At 45.6% G+C, this 22,877-nt stretch overlaps 1 protein-coding gene across 1 annotated transcript in view; it reads left to right on the top strand.

Annotated features, from left to right (window-relative positions):
- LOC112224141 (potassium voltage-gated channel subfamily H member 7) overlaps window positions 1-22,877 on the top strand; it is a 77,787-nt gene that overhangs the window by 927 nt on the left and 53,983 nt on the right. Inside the window, exon 2 of the mRNA XM_024387489.2 lies at window positions 16-246. Within this exon, the coding sequence (XP_024243257.2) occupies window positions 16-246 (231 nt within the window). The remainder of the gene's footprint in view (window positions 1-15; window positions 247-22,877) is intronic.

Raw genomic sequence — 22,877 nt, 5'->3', positions numbered from 1 at the left:
TTTGTTTTCTTACAGATAGGAAATTTGTTATAGCCAATGCCCGGGTACAGAACTGTGCGATCATCTACTGTAATGACGGCTTCTGTGAGATGACCGGCTATTCCAGACCGGATGTCATGCAGAAGCCATGCACCTGTGACTTCCTCCACGGCGAGCACACTGACACACATGCCATCAGCCAGGTGGCCCAGGCTCTGATGGGCTCAGAGGAGCACAAGGTGGAAATCACATATCACCGCAAAGATGGTGAGTCAGTGAACCAGGCCAGCGACAGACAGGAGAGGTGGTGGTATGCACTAGGTGCGACAGGCTGCCTCTGAGAAACCATAAACTACAGTCCCACCACAAGACAGCCCCCTTAATAATTTCAAATGTGTCCCAAATGGCATACTATTCTCTATGTAGTGCACTACTGTTGTACTTTTAACCAGAGACCTGTGGATTCTAGTGCACCATATAGGAAATAGGCTGCCATTTGGGATGCTGCCTTGTTTTGGTTAGCTGAGCTCTTAAATGTGGCGCTATGCTATTAGAGACACAGTCAGTGAACACAGTAGAGATGAGGTGACACAGTCAGTGAACACAGTAGAGATGAGGTGACCCAGTATTGACAGGGCACTTGACAACGAGAAGTAATGAGAGCCTTTCTTTCCATCAAGTGTTTGTCTCCATTGACCTGTGTTGTAAACGTCGCTATTCGTGTAGATGCTACTTTTCTGATCTTCTGTACAGTGGACTACTGTGCAGTAAACTGTGGCTGTTATGTGAGTATTTCGTCTATGACAAGATAATTATAATTATCCACAAGCCAATTCAAGGGTTGGGTATTTTCTTTCTTGGAAAACAACATTTATAGGAAAGGACAAAAAAATCTATCCATAACAAATTGTGGAAAAACATTTCCCATGAATGATGTGGATCTTCCCTTGCATTTACTGAAATATGCTATGTCTGGAAAATATTATAGGGAGCTACCATCAATTACAATTCCTGTCTTAATCCATAACTGATATCATCGTTCTGGTTAGGAGGCACGATGTCACGAGAGAGTTTCAGGGAATGTTATTATACTCTAAGCGAGGAAGCAAGCTAACCTATGACAATGATCTCTGGCTTGATAAAAAAACTAAAAACATTTGCCATTGCATAATGGAGGTGTAATCAGTGGCTTGGCAGACAATACCAGAAGTCTGAACATGACATTGTATTAAGACCATGGCATATGAGAGGTATTAAAGTGACATTCAGCATCTAGCAGTATGAACCAGCAGATCATATCAATTTCAGATGTGTTTTATGTATGGCAGGGGTAAAACGGTAGTTTACTTTATCTTAGTCCTAGTTGTGACCAAGATACACGCAAGCAGAGAGAGAGTGAATCTTGACTCTGACAAGGTTAACAGGGCTTGGTCAGCTGCCATGACACAATAGGGAGTAGTGTGTTATTTCTGACAGAGGAATGGAAAGTGCTGTCTCAGTTCCCTCTGGTCTAGCGCACAGTTTGTTTCGACTCACCTTCCAGTCTCCAAGGCTGTTCTAGACTGTTTTAATGAGGATACAAATAGCTCATAGCGATTCAATGCACAGTCTTGTTTCACAGTGAAAATAAATCAATGAATGTCTGCAGTATGTGAATGTCATCCCACAAAATCTCTCAACAGTGGAGAGACAGCCAAGCCCAGCCACAATCCTTAAAGAGAAATCTATGAGAGTATGAACAAAACAATTAATTTTGTACTCAATGTACCATCATCAGACTGGAACTGTAAACATGTCACAGACCAGTGCTGTTTCCAAATAGTACCCTATTCCCTACACAGTGCACAAAATGTATGCACTATATTTCCAAAAGTGTGGCATTTGGAATGCACCCCAGCTTCACAGGTGGGCTTTTCTATTTTCCTTTCAATTTGTTTCCTAAACAAATTGGATTTAACTGTCGGTTCAGAGTTTTTCCCACAGAGATCCTATTAAATTATTATTCCATTTCCTAATTCTATGTTTTTTCCTGACCACATGAACTGACCTGAAAAAACTCTGGGCCTTACTCATTACCACACAAATACAAGGACAAGGAGCTGCCGTAACTGTACAGTATGTCTATGAGGCATTGTTATTCCGTCATATGTTCCAGGTCCTTGACTCCTCTGGCAAAACAAAACCAAAATACATCTCATTTTTCACTCCAAAAGCAGATGTTGTTTTCCTCTTCTAGCCCTGTTTGACCGTTCTCGTGAGGACCTTGAGTCCTCTTTGGCTTCCATTTCCTTGGGCCACTGTGTTCCACATGGGTGGAGTGCTTTTTTAGCTAAACCCTAGACATGATATGAACTGTTTTCAGTGCAGGCAGCAGTACTGCCGCCCTCTGTGAAGTCGCAGTGAATTAAAATGAAGTTGATGCTCAATGACACATCTACACATGTAATGCCACTAATATCATCTTCAGGCAGAGTGCTTTTTGGCCAGTCATTGTGATGTCACACCCCTTTTCGGGGTATAGTATATGATGACAGGAAGTCAGGTTGAATTTTGTTTGTGCCTTGGCTCACGGCAGGTAGTCTAGCAGTTGAGTGTTGGGCCAGTAAACAAAAAATTGCTGGTTCCAATCACCGAGCCGTCTAGGTGAATAAATTGTCGATGTGCCCTTGAGCAAGGCACTTAACCCTAATTGCTACTGTAAGTCGCTCTGGATAAGAGCATCTGCTAAATGACTAAAATGTGAATGTCAGTTTCTTCTCTTATGTGGTTAACTATACTGTGTACATAATGAAACATTTGCCTTGGCGCTTTGCAGCTCCCTAAACGGACTGGAAATGTACAGGAAGATCCAGATAGTTCCATTTTTTATCTTCCTGAAGCAGCAGTCATCAGCCTAGGCAGATTTCTGCTAATCACGTGAAAATCAGAGCCAGATGCTCCTCTAGTAAGTTGAAAATGTATTTTTTGAATCCTGGAGAAAGAGAATTACACAAAATACTCCAGGGGGGCTCTTTGAAAATGTACCACTGTGGAGAGCGGGGTTTTAAAGGCACTTCAGTCACTGTGCAGTTCTGTATTAACTCAATGTGTCGATCATGGTTAATAAGGAATGGGAGCAGAGTAAAAGCCATAAGACACATTCAAATGGAATCATTACACTTGCTCTCCCGCCCTCCCTCCTGTGCCTCAAGACATGACTCTCAATGCTCCTCTGAGGAGTCTAGAGTGAGCCGGAGCTCATGAATAAACATGTCGAGGATGGCACTGCTGTGAATAGGAGTGAGCAGCTTACAGCGTAAATGCATTATTGCACTATGGAAGGACACAATCCACAGGCTCCTGTAGATGGGAACGCATATTGCAAGCGTCATGACATCCTTGAGAGCAATGGCCCTATCGACACAAGTTCACTTCCTATGAATGAAAGCTGATGGACTGTAAAGTGGCTGTGTTTGGTGTCTCCTTGTTTGACCCCATTCTGAGCTATCAGAACCCCTGCAAACCAATGATATTTTTTTGAGTGGGTCATTTTGTAAAAGCTTATCCCATTTCACCTCGTGTAAATTACATTAGACACAAGAGGGGGCGAGACAGTGTTGACAGCATACAAAAATAGTTGAGCATAAGGATGAATAGGCGGTAGGTCCCGGCAGAGGAAATAGAGGATGTGTGTGTCTAATCAATATTAAATCATATAACTCACAACTCGGTGGTGTTAGACCTCAGGTGCTCTCTCCCTCGCTCTTACTCACCCTTACTGTCTAACGGGAAGCACTATCAAATGAATCATAGGCATGCAGAATTGTTAACATAAAACTGTGGAGGGGAATAGTCAAGCATCTCTTTTGGTTGTCCTACTGTCATGGTCCCACTGTGGCGGATCTTGAAATGCACCGTCAAGTGGTTAAGAAAGCCCAGTGACATCGTCATCAGCCACACATCTCCAGCTCTTTGACCTGAAGAAAGCAGAAAAGTTCAGCTGCTTATGTTTGTGCTTAGAAATGAAGGCAGAAGGACAATGAATACCACAGTGAGGTACACGGCCAAAACCTTCGCCACAGGGCAATTGGATCTATTATCTAGGTGTTGAATAGTAAATGATTGTGAGAGGAGATACATCCACAATCACAATGTCTTCGCTCTCATTGAAGGTTCCTAATCACTAAGGTAAATGCCTTCCTTTGCGGGGGGCTTTGCAAAAACGATCCTATTCCGAGGGGTGTAATAATACTTAGTAACTGAATGAGTGTGAACAAAGGGAAGCTGACACTGAGCAGTGTGGTGGAGTTAAATGGATAATGGGAACAGTCCCAGCTTAGCTAGCCGTGCTGCTGAGGTACGTGTGTGGGTGCCTGATTTCAAAGGAGACTCCCCTTTGAGGAGCTGAAGGGACGTCTCCCCCCAGGGGCGGACTGGGACAAGAATTCGCCACCGGCATTTTATCCACATCAGTCCACATCCTGACCCTACACACCCTACTTAGACACTGCTGTCACTGTGCTTCTTTTGGTTTCTGTCTGCCTGTCTGCTTAAGCCTTATACGTTATAAAAGCCAAGCTAACGACTTAGCCTATCTTGCAAATGAGTTCTTGGCATATGTGTTCCCCTGTATCAACACCTAAACTAAGTGTTAATTACTATTTCAGGGCTCCAGATTAACATTTCCCCTTGGTATCCTTGCTGCCACTAACTTTTACAGTTGGTGGCACCAGCCCATGATTTGGTCAGACTCCACATCCTCCACAACCACATTCGGCTGCTGCAGGAGACCAGGATGGCTGCTGCAGGAGACCAGGATGGCTGCGGTCAAAAGGAGGCGCATGCATTTTTTATTGATCTTTGCCTCTTTGGTTTCTCCCAGTATGTCTCAAAATGCATCGAGTGTTTTCCCCTCGTCAAAGTCAGGCGTTTAGCAGATGGAAGCCAGTCTATCAGAGTAATGATTAAAACATGAAATGAAAACAGATCAGGTTTTAATTTGAGATCAGGTAACAGTAGTGCAGCTTCCTCCAGTCTGTTGTATTAGCATCTCCAGGCAACTACATAAAGACTTCTCTGTGAGAACAAACTAGAAATGGTGATCGAAAATAGAATGTAAAAAAAAACATAGAATTCATTTTGTGGTAGATTTCTTCAATAAATCAACCTTGGTTTATTCTCCAAAGATATAAATCCTGTTCTAGACCGGCTTGATGTAATTATCATCTGACAAAAAGCTGAACAAACACTGAATTGTTGGCAGATGGAGTATTGGACAGCATATCAAGGACAACATCCTTGCCTAGTCACCCTACATATCCACATATGAATTCCTATCTCTATCTCAAGGGGACATTGTTGAATCCAATCCAATGGTCACCAAATCATCTGTTTTAGATTCCAATGAGCTTTTGCCAGCTGATTAGCCATTCCAGCCCACTGGATGACAAATATCAGCTATCTAGCTTCCACAGTATTGGAAGACACTGATGAAAGATTAAAGTAAGCTACAATGACTAGCTTGGAGCAGTCTATGATATGGCCACATGGCCAAGAGACTCCAAACAAAAGGTTAGCACGCATTCCCTCCCCTCCCCTTACATATTCCCCTCTTAATTGGCTATGCGTCAGTGCAGTTGTGTATGGCCTCAGCAACACAGCCATGTAACAACCATGTCACAGTGTATTAGCAAGATAACCATGGAGAGTGTCACGCATAGCTTACACCATCTAGAACGGTTGTTTCTATGTCTAGGTCATCTGCTGAATCGTCAGGCAACGCAAGGAAGGAATGGTAACGGGGTGGACTATAAACCCAACAAGGACAACAAGAAGAGTTAGGACATAGACAAACACAAAACCAACACAGGGCGAAAGAGTAAGGATTTCTGAGGGAATTCTGGAGGACATTTCAGGCCTTGACAAGAAAACAAGCATTCAGACGAGCAAACAAACAAGCAAAGAACACTTGAAAAGGAGGTGGGAAGATCCTAAACATGGAGAGGGTATCTTCATTTATGTGTAACGTGTTGTTTCATTGAAAAACACAATTAACATCTTTATTTGTATTATTCATACAAGTGCATTGTTTAAAGAGGTCACAAGGGGGATGAAGATTGACTCATTCTCTAAGCATTGTTTCAGAGGCCTTGCCATCACGTGTCCTGAAAATGGGTCATGGACATTCTAATCAATAATGAGGAGAGACAAGGTCAATCACCAATCAGGATATTACTTTTGTTCAAAATGTATTAATATGGAAGGGATAGAGTAATAACGATGGCCGGTTGAACCAACATGGTGACTGTTGGGTTGAGAGCCCTGACACAAAGGATACAAAGATCTTTTATAGAAAAGATACACCCCTTTAGTCCACATGACAAACAACAGATGTGTGGAATTGGTCACAAGATTAGGAATCACATGAAATAAATTAATAATTCACAGCAGACACCGTATCTGCTGTAAAGACTGTTCTCATTGTGTGGAAACCACAGTCTGGACCCCAAAACAAGGTTTCCCTCATCATTATCCATACTCGAGTCACCTCCACCCTGGTACCGCCCAGTACACAAACACCAACTCATTCTCTGGAATGCGGGCTCCGAGAGACAACAAGACCATTATCAATCAGTTGCTAGAGTTAAATCTAAGAAGCTCCTCTCAGTTCACACAGACACAATAGAGTTCTAAGAACCTGATTCTGTTGCATAAAACAACCATTCGTTGCATAAAACAACAGTATTATAACATAATCTTGTCATTTCTACACGGAAATGTTACAAGTGAGTCATGAAAGAAACAAATGAAAAAAATGTTTTTCTAAGAGAATCCCCAGAGACTCAGAGGAACTCAGAGGGAAGAAAATGGAAGGAGACCTTCTGTTCACCAGTACACAGATGATCCTAATGCTTGGCACACAGCTCTCCAAAATACCAATAATGAACTTAAAATGTCAGAAAACAGAACAATAAACAACTCTACATTGATTCCACCTCCGAATATAACATTAATATTTATTATAACGGCACTGTGATGTTCAAGGTTCAGAGGCCAGTCTGGATCAATTTGTCCCCTACTTCGACCAAATAAAACCTCTTGTTGCTGAACTTAAAACCTCTTCACTGCCACTACCTACAACATGCTGCACTCCATCTGTGCCCCAGTATGTAGTCCCTAGGGTCCCTCTCCCTCCCTCGCCTGCAGCAGACACAGCCCCGAGTATGCCTCTCACACGTGACACCTGCAGTACCACAGCATCTATTAGAGGAGATCAGCCTGGTGCGTCAGCATAGGGAGGAGATCCGGGAACTGCAGTGTGCAGTGAAGAATGTTGAGGACAACCAGACTCTCAGGATGGAAGTGGGCAGACTTAGAGAGGAACTGTCCGGTACAGTCAACACCAGCTACATGCAGGACCTGCAGAAGGAGCTACATGAGCTAAGGCAGGAATTTCCCAGCTACCACCATCCACTCTACAAAGTCCCACAAAAACCTAGAACCAAGCCAAAAGCTGAATCGGAATCCACCAACCAACCCAAACAACCAATGCACCAACCCAGCTGACCTCCTCCATCCCCATTTCACGGCCTGTAATTACTCCCATCACTCCTGCCGTCCTCCACAGACCTGATGAGAAACCAGACATTATATTAATGATGGACTCCAATGGAGTTAATTAGAGAGAGAGCTTTGGAGCTCTTGACTGTGGCCCAGCTTGGCTCCCCCAGCCATATCATCATTCACACAGGGACCAATGACATGCGTGCCCAACAAGAGAGGGTGGCAACACCCAGGGGACTGATAGAGAGGGCCATCTTCCCCCTTGCGGAGATTGTAATATATCCCCGCTCCAGATGAGAGATTTCCATCCTGCCATCCTCCAGAAGGTAAATGCCAGCCTCTGTCAGGAATGTGTGCTATGGCCCAACGTACACCTGGTCCACCATCCCACCCTCAGCCTAGACAGTCTTTATGACAATGCACACCTGTTCCCATCTTTCGCAAGGACGTTAAAGGATTCTGCTCTGGGTGGCCAGTCCACCTCACCCACAGAAGACACAGACCAGCCACCAACTCCCTGAGACAAATCAGACATCCTTTAGACCTGGATCCGGTGATGCCATACAGAATGGAGAACAGCCAGCAACACTGTCCCCCACACCACCCTCCATCTCTTCTCCCCCAGGAGACGCAGTCAAAGAGGCCATATGCAGAGTTAGGAACATCACCGGCCACACTACCCTCCACACTGCCCTCCACACCACCCTCTTCAATTCCCTCTACAACCTCCCTCTCATGCTACTAGACCAGGCTTGCCTCGGCACAGCTCTACCAGACCAGGCCCGCCTCAACACAGCTCTACCAGACACAGCCCATCACACCAGAGCTCTACCAGACCAGGCTTGCCTCATCACAGCTTTACCACACCCGGCCCACCTCAGTACAGCTCTACCAGAACAGGCCCGCCCAGAACAGCTCAACCAGTCCCGGCCTGCCTCAGCACAAATCTACCAGACCAGGCTGCCTCAGCACAGCTCAACCAGACCAGGCCCGCCTCAGCACAGCTCAACCAGACCAGGCCCGCCTCAGCACAGCTCAACAGAACAGGCCCGCCTCAGCACAGCTCAACCAGACCAGGCCCGCCTCAGCACAGCTCAACCAGACCAGGCCCGCCTCAGCACAGCTCAACCAGACCAGGCCCGCCTCAGCACAGCTCAACAGAACAGGCCCGCCTCAGCACAGAACAGACCAGGCCCGCCTCAGCACAGCTCAACAGAACAGGCCAGCTTCAGCACAGCTCAACAGAACAGGCCAGCCTCAGCACAGCTCAACCATACCAGGCCCGCCTCACCACAGCTCAACCAGACCCAGCCCATGTATCATTCACATTGTCAGCCTACATATACTGAGAGTTTGCCATACTGCGTTCCACCCCCTTCAATTCACCCCACAATCTCCCTTCCAGGCTAGTTTTGGTTACTCTCCCTACTCCCATTCTCAGTACAAGGCTGGAACACTCTTATCCCTAATGGCAGCCCCAACCCTGCAATAGGAGCCACACCAAGGTTTCCTGTCCACACCCAGAACAGGGTATTGGCAGCCCCACCGGTCCCCTGCAGCAGCTCCACTCCTTTGGATGGAGCTTCATCCGGGTGGACTGCTCTGCTCTCCCAGTTCCCACCCCAGCCCCTGCATCCAGCGACTTGAGGGATGTTTGTCAAATGCTCAGTCTGCTCTGCTCTCACGTGGTTGGCCAGGGACCTTGGCAAAGTCTCAGCTCACTGAACAAGTAGCTGCAGATGACCCTATGCCTGTTAGCTCTTATGGGACTGAGCTAAATACCCCCTCTGACTTTAAATATTGTAGGAGGCTTGGCCTAATGCACCTAAATGTGTGAAATTGACATTTAGGTACAGGACTCGTGTCCTGACATCATGGCTCTCTCAGAAACATGGTTAAATGGTTATATCTCTGATAAAAACATTGAAGTAAACTATTATAATGTATTTAGATGTGACAGGTTACAAAAATAGGGAGGAGGGGCCATATACAGTACCAGTCATAGGTTAGGACATACCTACTCATTCAAGGGTTTTTCTTTATTTTTACTATTTTATACATAGTAGAATAATAGGGAAGATATCAAAACTATGAAATAACACATATGGAATCATGTAACCGGAAGGTTGCAAGTTCAAATCCCCGACCTGACAAGGTACAAATCTGTTGTTCTGCCCCTGAACAGGCAGTTAACCCACTGTTCCTAGGATGTCATTGAAAATAAGAATTTATTCTTAACTGACTTGCCTAGTTAAATAAAGGTTAAAAAAAATATATATATTTTCTATTCTTCACAGTAGCCACTTTTTTGCCTTGATGACAGCTTTGTATATGCTTGGCATTCTCTCAATCAGCTTCACCTGGAATTCTTTTCCAACAGTCTTGAAGGAGTTCATCTCAATTGGGTTGAGGTCGGGTGATTGTGGAGGCCAGGTCATCTGTATTCTTGACTGTTTACATACAAAATATTGACTTGTCTGTAAAGAATTGCAACATGCACTTGTATGCCGATGATGCTGTTGTATATGCTATTGCCCCCACAGTTGACAAGGCTCTATCTGAACTAGTCTGCCTTCATTGTATTGCATAAAAACTTTATTTACCTGAAATGAGTATTGAACGCAGGTAAAACTAAGCATATGTTGTTCTCTAGAGCGCATAAAAATAATTCTGATGATTTAATCTTATGTACTTTGGATGGTGTCCATATTGATCGTGTCCCTGTTTCGAAGTATCAGGGCATCTGAATAGATGAAAACTGTTTTTTTAAAGTATATTGATAGAAGTAGATCCTGCCTCTCGCTAAATAGTAGAAAGCAGATTATTCAGTCGACATTCCTATCAGTCCTAGACTATGGCAACATCATCTATATGAACGTAGCTGCCACTTCATTAAATCCGTTAAATGCAGTTTATCATAGTGCACCCCGCTTTGTTACGGGCGACCATTTTAGTACTCATCACTGCATTCTCTATCAGAAAGATGGTTGGCCCTCTTGGATGTCACATAGGTTGATTCATTGTTATTTTTTCATTCATAAAGAAAGCTCTTTTGCAAAAGTCAGACTGTACCTAACATCATTACTAAACTTTAGACATTTGAGTTACCACACCCGGTCTCAGGGATGGCTAACTCTGGAAATTCCTTTGTTCTCTAGGTCTCTATCTTTTAGTTTTTTGTTGCACCTTCTTTGTGGAACAATCTTCAAAATGTTCTTAAATGTAATGTGTTGGTGCCTCTATGCCAATTTACAAAGCTGATTGAAGATCTTTTTACTGAAGAATGCGGTTTTTCTTTTCTTTTTACGACCGTGACTTTCTGCTTGCATTTTGTATTTTCTGTCACTTATGTAATTCAGGGCTCATCTGTAAAACCTTGGTCTCAGTATGACTCCCTGGTAAAATAAAGGTAAAATGAATGAATGAAATAAAAGACGAAGAGCAACACCACACAGCGGTAGACCTTTGGCAATAATGGCTCAATTAGCATATATGTTTTGAATTATTGATGGTGGAAATATAATCTAGTTAAAATGCCTATTTAATCTGTTCCATCTGACTGCACAATCCACTGTCTCATCAGCCAAGCCAGGCACTTTATAAACTTGATCTCCACTATAAAAAGCATTGAGACATTATCTCACATTTCTTTTTGACTAACATTTTGTTTTCAACAGCAGAGATAAAATGGTTATGTAATTCAGATAGTTCTAGCCTCTATCAATTTAGACTTCACTTATTATTGTCAACAAGATGAATATAAAGAAAATGAAGACGTGATATCCCTTCTCAACTTGTCCCTTTGCTGACTATTGGGGAAATTTGAAATTATAAGACTGTCAAATCTTTCAATTACAAAGTACATCCTCTTAATTACACAATTGCTTTGCCCGCTGACCTTATGCATTCATAGTCAGCTTGATAAAAGCTTTTTCCATGATGGATGCATTAATCTGAAAGGCCACGGCAACACTAAGATTTGCATTCCTCTGTGGCCTGGTATCTGATATTCAATAGGACCAAGGTAAAGAGCTGGAAATCTCAATTTGACTATCTGTGAGTGTGGGGTCTGAAGACGAGGATCATGTTGGGGTGCTGAGAGAGCACCTTAGGCGGTGAGGGCGATCCTAGATCTCGTAGAGTGACACTTGAAGGGAAACATGAACCCACCGACTGGAATTGATAATGATAGACATTCAATCACTGGTAGAGACACTAATGTACACTATCAACACTTTGTATTATCCTGGACCTGCCAGTTTCAATGACCCAACCTACTTGTGAATGATCTACAACTCAGAGAGGGGAGGTGGTAACTCGGTCATATTCAGTAGTGCACACAATAGCAAAATGTTTCACAATGGAAAAGGAAAACCACGGTTTCTTATTAGACAAGTTCACTTAGTCCCTCCTTGTTTTTTAAATTAAATTGTTTTATTTCACCTTTAGGCAGGCCAGTTGAGAACAAGTTCTCATTTACAACTGTATCCTGGCCTAGATAGAGCAAAGCAGTGCGACACAAACAACACAGAGTTACACATGGGATAAACAAACATACAGCCAATAACACAATAGAAAAGTATATATACAGTGTGTGCAAATGTAGTAAGATTAGGGAGGTAAGGCAAATAAATAGGCCATAGTGGCGAAATAATAAAAATTTTGCAATTGAACACTGGAGTGATAGATGTGCAGAAGATGAATGTGCAAGTCGAGATACTGGGGTGCAAAGGAGAAAAAAAGTAATAACAACATGGGGATGAAGTATTTGGGTGGGCTATTTACAGATGGGTTATGTACAGGTGCAATGATCGGTAAGCTGCTCTGACAGCTGATGCTTAAAGTTAGTGAGGGAGATATAAGACTCCAGCTTAAGTGATTTTTGCAATTCGTTCCAGTCATTGGCAGCAGAGAACCAGAAGGAAAGGTGGCCAAAGGAGGAGTTGGCTTTGGGGGTGACCAGTGAAATATACCTACTGGAGCACGTGCTATGGCTGGGTGCTGCTATGGTGACCAGTGAACTGAGATAAGGCGGGGCTTTACCTAGCAAAGACTTATAGATGACCTGGAGCCAGTTGTTTTGGCGATGAATGTGAAGTGAGGGCCAGCCAACGAGAGCATACAGGTTGCAGTGGTGGGAGTATATGGGGCTTTGGTGACAAAGTGGATGGCACTGTGGTAGACTACATCCAATTTGCTGAGTAGAGTGTTGGAGGCTATTTTGTAAATGACATCGCCGAAGTCAAGGATCGGTAGGATAGTCAGTTTTACGAGAGTGTGTTTGGCAACATGAGTGAAGGAGGCTTTGTCTGCAAAATAGGAAGCTGATTCTAGATTTAGTTTTGGATTGGAGATGCTTAAAATTAATGTGAGTCTGGAAGGAGAGTTTACAGTCTAACCAGACACCTAGGTATTTGTAGTTGTCCACATATTCTATGTCAGAACCGTCCAGAGTAGTGATGCGAGACGTGCGGGTGGGTGCAGGCAGCGATCAGTTGAAGAGCATGCATTTAGTTTTGTTTGCATTTAAGCGCAGTTGGAGGCCACAGAAGGAGTGTTGTATGGCATTGAAGCTCCTCTGGAGGTTTGTTAACACAGTGTCGAAAGATGGGACAGACGTATACAGAATGGTGTCGTCTGTGTAGAGGTGGATTAGAGAATCACCAGCAGCAAGAGCGAAATCATTGATGTATACAGAGAAAATAGTCTGCCCGAGAATTGAACCCTGTGGCACCCCCATAGAGACTGCCAGAGGTCCGGACAACAGGCCCTTCGATTTGACACACTGTACTCTATCAGAGAAGTAGTTGGTGAACCAGGCGAGGCAGTTATTTGAGAAACCAATGCTGTTGAGTCTGCCAATAAGAATGCAGTGATTGACAGAGTCAAATGCCTTGGCCAGGTCGTTAAATACGGCTGCACAGTATTGTCTTTTATCGATAGCGGTTATGATATCATTCAGTACTTTAAGCGTGGCTTAGGTGCACCCATGGCCAGCTCCGAAACCAGATTGCATAGAGAGAAGGTAAGGTGGGATTCGAAATGGTCAGTGATCTGTTTGTTAACTTGGCTTTCGAAGACTATAGAAAGGCAGGGTAGGATAGATTTAGGTCTGTAACAGTTTGGGTCTGGAGTGTCACCCCCTTTGAAAATGGAGGAGGGGGCTCTTACTCTCCATGGACTTTACAGTGTTCCAGAACTTATTGGAGTTTGCACTACAGGATTCAAATTTCTGTTTGAAAAATCTAGCCTTATCTTTCCTAACTGCCTGTTTATATTTGTTCCCAACTTCCCTGAAAAGTTGCATATCGTGGGGGCGAATGAGGTCAATGGAATGAGGTCAATATCGTTCCAGGATACCTGGGCCAGGTCGCTTAGAAAGGCCTGCTCGCTGAAGTGCTTTAGGGAGCGTATGACAGTGATGAGTGGTGGTCGTTTGACCACGGACCCATTACGGACGCAGACAATGAGGCAGTGATCGCTGAGATCCTAGTTGAAGACAGCGAAGGTGTATTTAGAGGGCAGGTTGGTCAGGATGATATCTATGAGGGTGCCCGTGTTTACTGATTGAGGGTTGTACCTGCTGGGTTCCATGATCATTTGTGTGAGATTGAGGGCATCTAGCTTAGATTGTAGGACGGCTGTGGTGTTAAGCATATCCCAGTTTAGGTCACCTAACAGTACAAACTCTGAAGATAAATGGGGGGCAGGATTCAGACATGGCTAGGCCATCAGGGTTGGCAGAGTGTGCTAAAGCAGTGAATAAAACAAACTTAGGGAGGAGGCTTCTGATGTTAACATGCATGAAACCAAGGCTTTTGTGGTTACAGAAGTCAACAAATGATAGCGCCTAGGGAATAGGAGGGGAGGTTAACCTAGGCGTTGAGTGACGATGAGAGAGGTTTCGTCGCCGGAGGGACAAGTTAAGCCGGGTGAGGTCTCCGCATGTGTGTGGGGTGGGACAAAAGAGGCATGTTGAGCGGGCTCTACAGTGAAGTAAAACAGTAAAAACTAGCCAAGGCAGCAGTAGACAAGGCATATTGACATTAGAGAGAGGTCTAAAGCAATCACAGGTGTTGATCAGGAGAGCTAAGACAACAATGGGTAAATGGCGATGAATGGGAAGAGCGGGACAACTAGGTACATGCAGGATCTGAGTTCGAGGCTGGGGCCGACAGGTAAACAAAATGAGGTACCATGTTATTGAAACAGTCCAGGGGGCATCAGCTGAGTAGCCGAGTGATCATAGGGTCAGAAGAGCAGCAACAGGTGAGTCAGGGTGCTGTTCGGTAGTCACTACTACGCTAGGCGAGCAGGGGACACAGCGTTCTGAAAAGCTAGCGGGCCGGGGCTAGTAGCTGGTTCTTTGGCGACATCGTAACAGAATAGCCTGTTGAGACCACATCGGGCAATCACATTGGCAGTCCAGTCGTGATGGATCGGCGGGGCACCGTGTCGACAGTAAAGGGTCCAGGCCAATTGGCAAAGGAGGTATTGTAGCCCTAGAATTAGCTGGCACATGGGCCTAGCTCGAGGCTAGCTCAAGGCTAGCTGGTGATTGCTTCGGGACAGAGGCATTAGCTAACAGTAGCCACTCGTTTGCAGCTAGCTAGCTGCGATGATCCGGAGCAGCAGGAATCCGATGATATGGTAGAGAGAAGCAGTCCGATATGCTCTGGGTTTCAGTCCATTCTCTTCCATTTGGTGCCTCGTGAATACAACCGTGTACACACCTAATGACACAATTGTTTAGGAATATGTATAGCACTGAATAACACCTCTCAAACCGTAAGCCAAATGTTCCTGTACTTTTTAGGGAGATTTACCACCAACCCGAGAGGCACACATACATACTACTCTATATCCTGGCCACTATCCACAATCATACATGTAGTCTGATTTGATCGGTGTACTGGCAGAGGGAATTAACTGGAGAATTCGCTATTCAATCAACACACCAGAGTCTGTCTGCCTTCCTAATGACTATGAAAAGGTGTGAATAGTTTCCTGACCGAAAGTAGGAAATGATTGGCCTTATTTACTTTATTTTCCCCCAGTGGAAATAATTATTATACACCTGACTTTCAGCAGGTGACAGGATGAGGAGGGAACCCCATAGCTCACCCTTTTAGCCAGGTATTGTTTTCCATCTAGTAAATCAATTCCCAAACATATTTCTGCTGAATTTGCCATTCTGGCCCCCTCTTGGGTTCGCATGGGTCTCCTCTTTCCTGCAGCATATTCTGTACTCACACACAGTAGCTAATTTCTTTGCGCAGATTTAAAATGTGACACAATGTGCAACATTAATGTATGCCAACTGACAGACACAAGATCCGTGTCTACACTGAATAATTTATTGCTGAGAAAGATGAAGATGAATAGGTGTTATTGTCGTCATGTAATTGCGGGTAATCCTAAATGCTGTTAACTAAAAGCGATGAATGTTTAATACCTGCGAATCTTCCCTTTGGCATCTTCCTTTGTAATGAGAATTTTAAAGCTCTGACAATGAACAGTACGATATCAGAGGAGGTGAGTGAGGCTTATACACCAGATTTTGGTATAACCGATAGCAGATTACATATCTGAAGGCTTTACTTATTACCAATTCACCACAATTACAATGATTGTGATATATGGTTGCCTTACCTACAGTAGCTACCTTAAGCTGAATACCCTGGCCGTCAGATGCTTTGGATAAGTGTCAGCTAAATGTCTTCTTTTTTTTCATCCAATAAAAAGATTCATGTAATTCACAGTTTAGGAAATAAAATGTTGTTTCAGAAGGGTTGTTCCATGCTGATGCACGGAGGCATCCTATTAAAGCCTGACATATGAAGGCAGTCCAACAAAAGATTGATATATTTAGTCAGACAGACAGCTACTGCTAATGAATGCGACTGGCAGCGTGGTGTGAGATCCAGGTCTGAGACGACTCCTGTGTACGCGCAATGTGTGTTCTTTGTGAGCCTGGCTGGTAGACAGAGGGAGACAGAGACATTTGCATATGGAAGGATGGGCATTTTTTTTATTGCTTATTATTGCACATCAGGTGTTCTTCCTAGAAGGGCAGTGGATATGTGGCTTGTTTTATGAGGGCAGCGAGACTCTCGGGAGAAATGGAGTCCCACTGAGGAAAGGATTTATTTGTCTACTGTGAATGACATTGAATGAATCTGAACCTGCTTTTTACACTTCAGTAGTAATGCTGATAGCATTATATTGTAGTGGAGGATATAGGGTTACGGTCCTAGGAGATTAGGGAGGGTAAATTATGAGTTGAACATAATCTAATGAGTGGATAGATTTAGCATCCAGATAACTCTGCATCATCAGTGACAGTGCATATCTACCCCTACCACTCCAGTATCCCTGCACATTGTAAATATGGTATTGGATCTGACCCTGTATATAGCTTACTTATTTATTTATTTTCTTGTTTGTTTTTGTTCCACTTTATGTTATTTTTAGGACTGAATTGATACGGATTCCTGTATTGTTGGGTTTCAGGTACTTGTGCATGTGAAATACAAACTTGAAACAAGGCTGGATACATTTTTAAACCATGCATATAGGCACCAGGAGACCACCCTCAACGTCCTGGCCTTCCATTCTCTAACAACAATGTGAACTTATGAACAAAAACATGTTTTGATAAGGAATGCCTCCTATTCAAATTATATAGCCGTACAAATGAATATAATAGTGTATACTTGTCTATATGGAAGGACCCTTAACATTTCAGTATGTATTTTTGTTTACGATGCCATTCTGATAAGCTTGTTTGGTGTCCTTTGAAGCAAGTAATAACATTTTCCTAACATTGATGCCCTACCAAGGCCCCGGGATGCTCCTACTCACATTGTACTGGCTCTAAATAGATTGGAGGACCTTAAGGAACCAACTCAAAAAGTTCCTGTATCATCATTTTTGTTGGTGGTAATTAGGTAGCAGTGCAGCTTTAGCATATGCTAAATATAACTAAACACAGTAGAATTCAGTTGAGTTTTGAGGTAACTGGAAGAGCACAGTCAACCTCTCGAAAACAGCCTATGTGGCATCGATATGAGTCGGAGACGTTTATTCTAGTGATATAAATTTACTATAAAGTGTGCATATGAGATTCTTTGTAAAAAATAAGTATTTTCCAAAATGTTACGGAATGAACTGTACCGTAACAGTTTTTCTTGGGTTGTGTACTGTTGGCAGAGGGAATGTACAAACGCTTGCCACGTGCGAACATACACACATTAACCCCCCGAGACAACTCTCGTTTGGTTTCAGTCATGGCTGCTGCATTTCTTTAAGACCAAGTCGAAGAACGAGGCCAAATCATGGAGTTCAGCGCCCCTTTAAAAGGTCTCGATGGTGTTGTCAACCTTTTCCTCCTCTATTATTACAGCATGGCTCAGCTACAGCATGCATGTGAAGCATTCAGACTTGCAAATGATTGTTGTTTTGTTGTAGTGTCTCCAGTAGCGCTGAAATAATTAGCAATCTGTTAACACTCTCTTGACTGATTAAGTTCTGGTAAGGATATTCTGAGCGCTGTTAGCAGTTTGCGTGACATTTCAAAGATTCAAACAATCACAGTCATGCACAAAATATTAGTAACTATCACCTAATGTAATACTGATTTAGTGCTGAGACTATTAAACTTGGATTAAATGTTGCATTCAATGTTTTGCATATACTACATTGTATTGTAGCCTAACTGATTCAGTTTCCGTAAAACACACATTTACTGGCTTGTTGTCAGTTGTTATTCTTCTCCATTCTGCCTGGAGAAAGTCAACCCCTGTGTCTGAAATGACATCACAGGATGTTGGTGGCACCTTAATTGGGGATGATGGGCACATGGTAATGGCTGGAGCAGAACAGGTGGAACTCTATCAACATCACACACAGTATGGTTTCCATGTGTTTGATGCCATTCTATTCGCTGCATTCTAGCCATTATTACGAGCTGTCCTCCCATCAGCAGCCTCCACTGAATTGCACCCTATTCCCCCGGATTGAACACCTCCCTCTGCAACTGGCTCCTGAACTTCCTGACGGGCCGACCCCAGGTGGTGAGGGTAGGCAACATCACTTCCGTCATGCTGACCCTCAACACGGGGGTCCCACAGGAGTGTGTGCTTAGTCCCCTCCTGTACTCCCTGTTCAAATCACGAAGGACTTAAAATGGTCCACGTGCGCACAGTCGTGAGGAAGGCGCGACAGCTTCTCTTCCCCCTCAGGAAGTTGAAAAGGTTTGGCATGGGCCCTCAAATCCTCAAAAGGTTCTACGGCTGCACTACTGAGAACTTTTGGCTGCGTCACTGCTTGGTACGGGAACAGTACCACCCTCAATTGCATGGCTCTACGGAGGGAGGTGCTTGCTTCTTCTTCTTATTTCTTAATTTTATGTTTTTGTTCTACCCTACATTATTTTTAGTGCTACATTGATATAGCTAAATGCATTGTTGGGTTTGGTGCTTGCAAGAAAGGTATTTCACTGTATTTCTGCACGTGACATTAAAACTTTAAACTATTCCCTATATAGTGCAATGCTTTGACCAGGTCCCTGACTCTTGTGAAGGAGGGATTATTATAGGGCTCTGGTCAAAAGTAGCACACTATTTAGGGAATTAGGTGCAATTCAGTACCCAGATGAGGTCTCTGTAATGGATTCTTTGTCACGACTTCCACCGAAGTCGGTCCCTCTCCTTGTTCGGGCGGTGTTCGGCGGTCGACGTCACCGGCCTTCTAGCCACAGCCGATCCACTTTTCATTTTCCATTTGTTTTGTCTTAGTCTTACACACCTGGAGTCACTCACCCAATTACCTGTTTATTATTTAACCCCCTGTTCTTTGTAAATTGGTCCGTTATTTGTGGGCTCGTATATTTGCCTTGTATTTTTGTATTTTGAGTAAAGTATGTTGATTACTCATTTCTGCTGTCCTGCGCCTGACTCTCTACACCAGCTTCACACAGGACCCCATTACAGAATCACTCACCAACCCATTGGATCCAGCAGGAGCAGACGCCCTCCCTATGGCAGTAGAGGAGAGCGTCCAGCAACACGCGACCATGTTGCAACGTCTGGGCACCGCCACGGATCGCGTGCTGCAGACGATGGATAGTTGGGAGAGAGGAGGAGGATTTCCAGCACCTCCACCAGCCCCACTACTGCTGACCCCACTGTCCACCTCTCCTTCACCCGGTCCCAGCGGGATTCGGCTTGCGCTCCCGAGGGAGTATGATGGGACGGCTGCCGGATGCCAGGGGTTCCTACTACAGCTGGAGCTCTACCTGGCGACCGTCCACCCGGCTCATTCGGGACGTGAGAGCGTGTCCGCCCTAGTCTCCTGCCTGTCAGGCAAAGCCGTATGGAGTGAAGATGACACGGTGTTGGACCATTACGCAGAGTTCACCCGCCGCGGAGTTCACCCGAGTTCACCCACCGGTGAACAACTGTTCCACCTGAGGCAGGGGACAAGGAGCGCGCAGGATTTTGCATTGGACTTCCGCACCCTGGCCGGCGCGGGATGGAACGACAGGGCCCTGATCGATCACTACCGGTGCAGTCTGCACGAGGACGTCCGTTGGGAGTTGGCCTGCCGAGACACGACCCTCACATTGGACCAGCTGGTGGACCTGTCCATTCGGCTGGACAACCTGCTGACTACCCGTGGATGTCTGGATCGGGGCCTGTCAGTTCCATCCCCCGGCACCTCCGCTCCGATGCCCATGGAGCTGGGAGGTGCAGCACTTAGGGCGATCGGAGGAGGGGCCATTCCCTGCACCATCTGTGGCCGCAGAGGGCAAGGCAGCAGGCAGGGCACTATCGTGTCACCCCAGGTGAGTCGGCACCAGGCTCACACAGGGACCCCTGTTGCTCACATGTATGTATTTATTTAATTTCCTGAGTTTTTCCCGCATTCCCAGCATAAGGCGCTCCTAGATTCAGGCGCAGCTGGGGATTTTATTGATCGTTCATTTGCCCGTAGTTTAAGGATCCCCCTTGTTCCTGTGGATATTTTTTTTAACCTTTATTTAACTAGGCAAGTCAGTTAAGAACAAATTCTTATTTTCAATGACGGCCTAGGAACAGATATGCCCTTCCCTGTGCACGCCCTAGACAGTCAACCATTAGGGTCAGGGCTGATTAGGGTGGCCACCGCTCCACTAGACATGGTTACGCAGGAGGGTCACAAGGAGAGAATCAGTCTCTTCCTTTTTGATTCTTCTGCGTTTCACGTGGTGCTGGGCCTACCCTGGTTGGCCTGTCATAACCCCACTATTTCGTGGCTACAGAGGGCTCTCAAGGGGTGGTCACGAGAGTGCGCAGGGAGGTGTGTGGGGGTTTCCATCAGTGCACCGTGCGCATCCCCTCAGAATATGCCGATTTGGCTCTCGCCTTCTGTAAGAAGAGAGCGACTAAATTACAACCCTATCGACGGGGGGATTGTGCGATAAATCTCCTGGTAAACGCAGCACTTCCCAGGAGTCATGTGCATCCTCTGTCACAGGAGGAGACGGCGGCTATGGAAAGATATGTCTCCGAATCCCTGGGGCAGGGATACATTCACCTGCCTCCTTGAGTTTCTTTTTTGTGAAGAAGAAGGATGGGGGTCTGTGCCTGTGTATTGACTATCGAGGGATCAATCAGATCACAGTGAGGTATAGCTACCCGCTGCCTCTCATCGCCACTGCGATCGAGTCAATGCACGGGGTGCGCTTCTTCACAAAATTGGATCTCAGGATCACTTATAACCTGGTGCTGGCGCTTACAACCTGGTGCGAGGGGGACGAGTGGAAGACGGCATTTAGTACCACCTCAGGGCACTATGAGTACCTCGTCATGCCGTACGGGTTGATGAATGCTCCATCAGTCTTCCAGGCCTTTGTTGATGAGATTTTACAGGACCTGCACGGGCAGGGTGTAGTGGTGTATATCTACGACATTCTGATATACTCCACTACACGCGCCGAGCATGTGTCCCTGGTGCGCAGGGTGCTTGGTCGACCGTTGGAGCATGACCTGTACGTCAAGGCTGAGAAATGTCTGTTCTTCCAACAGTCCGTCTCCTTCCTAGGGTACCGCATTTCTACTTCAGGGGTGGAGATGGAGAGTGACTGCATTTCAGCCGTGCGTAATTGGCCGACTCCCACCACGGTAAAGGAAGTGCAGCGGTTTCTAGGGTTTGCCAACTACTGCTGGAGGTTTATCCGGGGTTTTGATCAGATAGCAGCTCCCATTACCTCACTGCTGAAGGGAGAACCGCTCCCGTGCTGGCTCATCCGGATCCCTCTTTGGTGTTCATAGTGGAGGTGGACGAGTCCGAGGCTGGCATAGGAGCCGTGCTCTCTCAGCGCTCAGGCACACCACCAAACTCCGCCCATGTGCTTTCGTTTCGAAGAAGCTCAGCCCGGCGGAGATAAACTATGATGTGGGGGACCGAGAGCTGTTGGCTGTTGTCAAGGCTCTGAAGGCATGGAGACATTGGCTTGAGGGGGCTAAACACCCTTTTCTCATCTGGACTGACCACCGCAATCTGGAGTACATCCGGGCAGCGAGGAGACTGAACCCTCGCCAGGCAAGGTGTGCCATGTTTTTTTTACGCGTTTTCACTCGGTCCTACAGACCAGGTTCCCAGAACGCTAAGGCAGACGCACTGTCCCGGATTTATGACACAGAGGAGCGATTGATCCATTGATCACTCTCCCATACTTCCAGCCTCTTGCCTGGTGGTGTGGGAGCTGGAAGCGGACATTGAGCGGGCGTTACGCACAGACCCCAATCCCCCCCAATGTCCAGCTGGGCCCCTGTAGGTTCCGTCTGCTGTCCGCAACCGGTTGATCTATTGGGCCCACACGTCACCCTCCTCTGGTCACCCTGGCATCGGTTGGACGGTGCGTTGCCTTAGTGGGAAGTACTGGTGGTCCACCTTGGCCAAGGATGTGAGGGTTTATGTTTCCTCCTGCTCGGTGTGCGCCCAGTGCAAGGCTCCCAGGCACCTGCCCAGAGGGAAGTTACAAACCCTACCCGTTCCACAACGGCCGTGGTCGCACCTCTCGTTGGTCTTCCTGACGGATCTTCCTCCCTCACAGGGCAACACCACAATCCTGGTTGCTGTGGATCGGTTTTCTAAGTCCTGCCGTCTCCTCCCTTTGCCCGGTCTTCCTACGGCCCTACAGACTGCGGAGGCGCTGTTTACACACGTCTTCTGGCACTACGGGGTGCCTGAGGACATAGTTTCTGATCGGGGTCCCCAGTTCACATGCAGGGTCTGGAGAGCGTTCATGGAACATCTGGGGGTCTCGGTCAGCCTCACCTCAGGCTTTCACCCAGGAAGTAACGGGCAGG

This window comes from Oncorhynchus tshawytscha, linkage group LG03 (genome assembly GCF_018296145.1).
Source record: "Oncorhynchus tshawytscha isolate Ot180627B linkage group LG03, Otsh_v2.0, whole genome shotgun sequence".
Lineage (NCBI taxonomy): Eukaryota > Metazoa > Chordata > Actinopteri > Salmoniformes > Salmonidae > Oncorhynchus > Oncorhynchus tshawytscha.
This window is presented reverse-complemented; position numbering and strand designations above follow the sequence as displayed.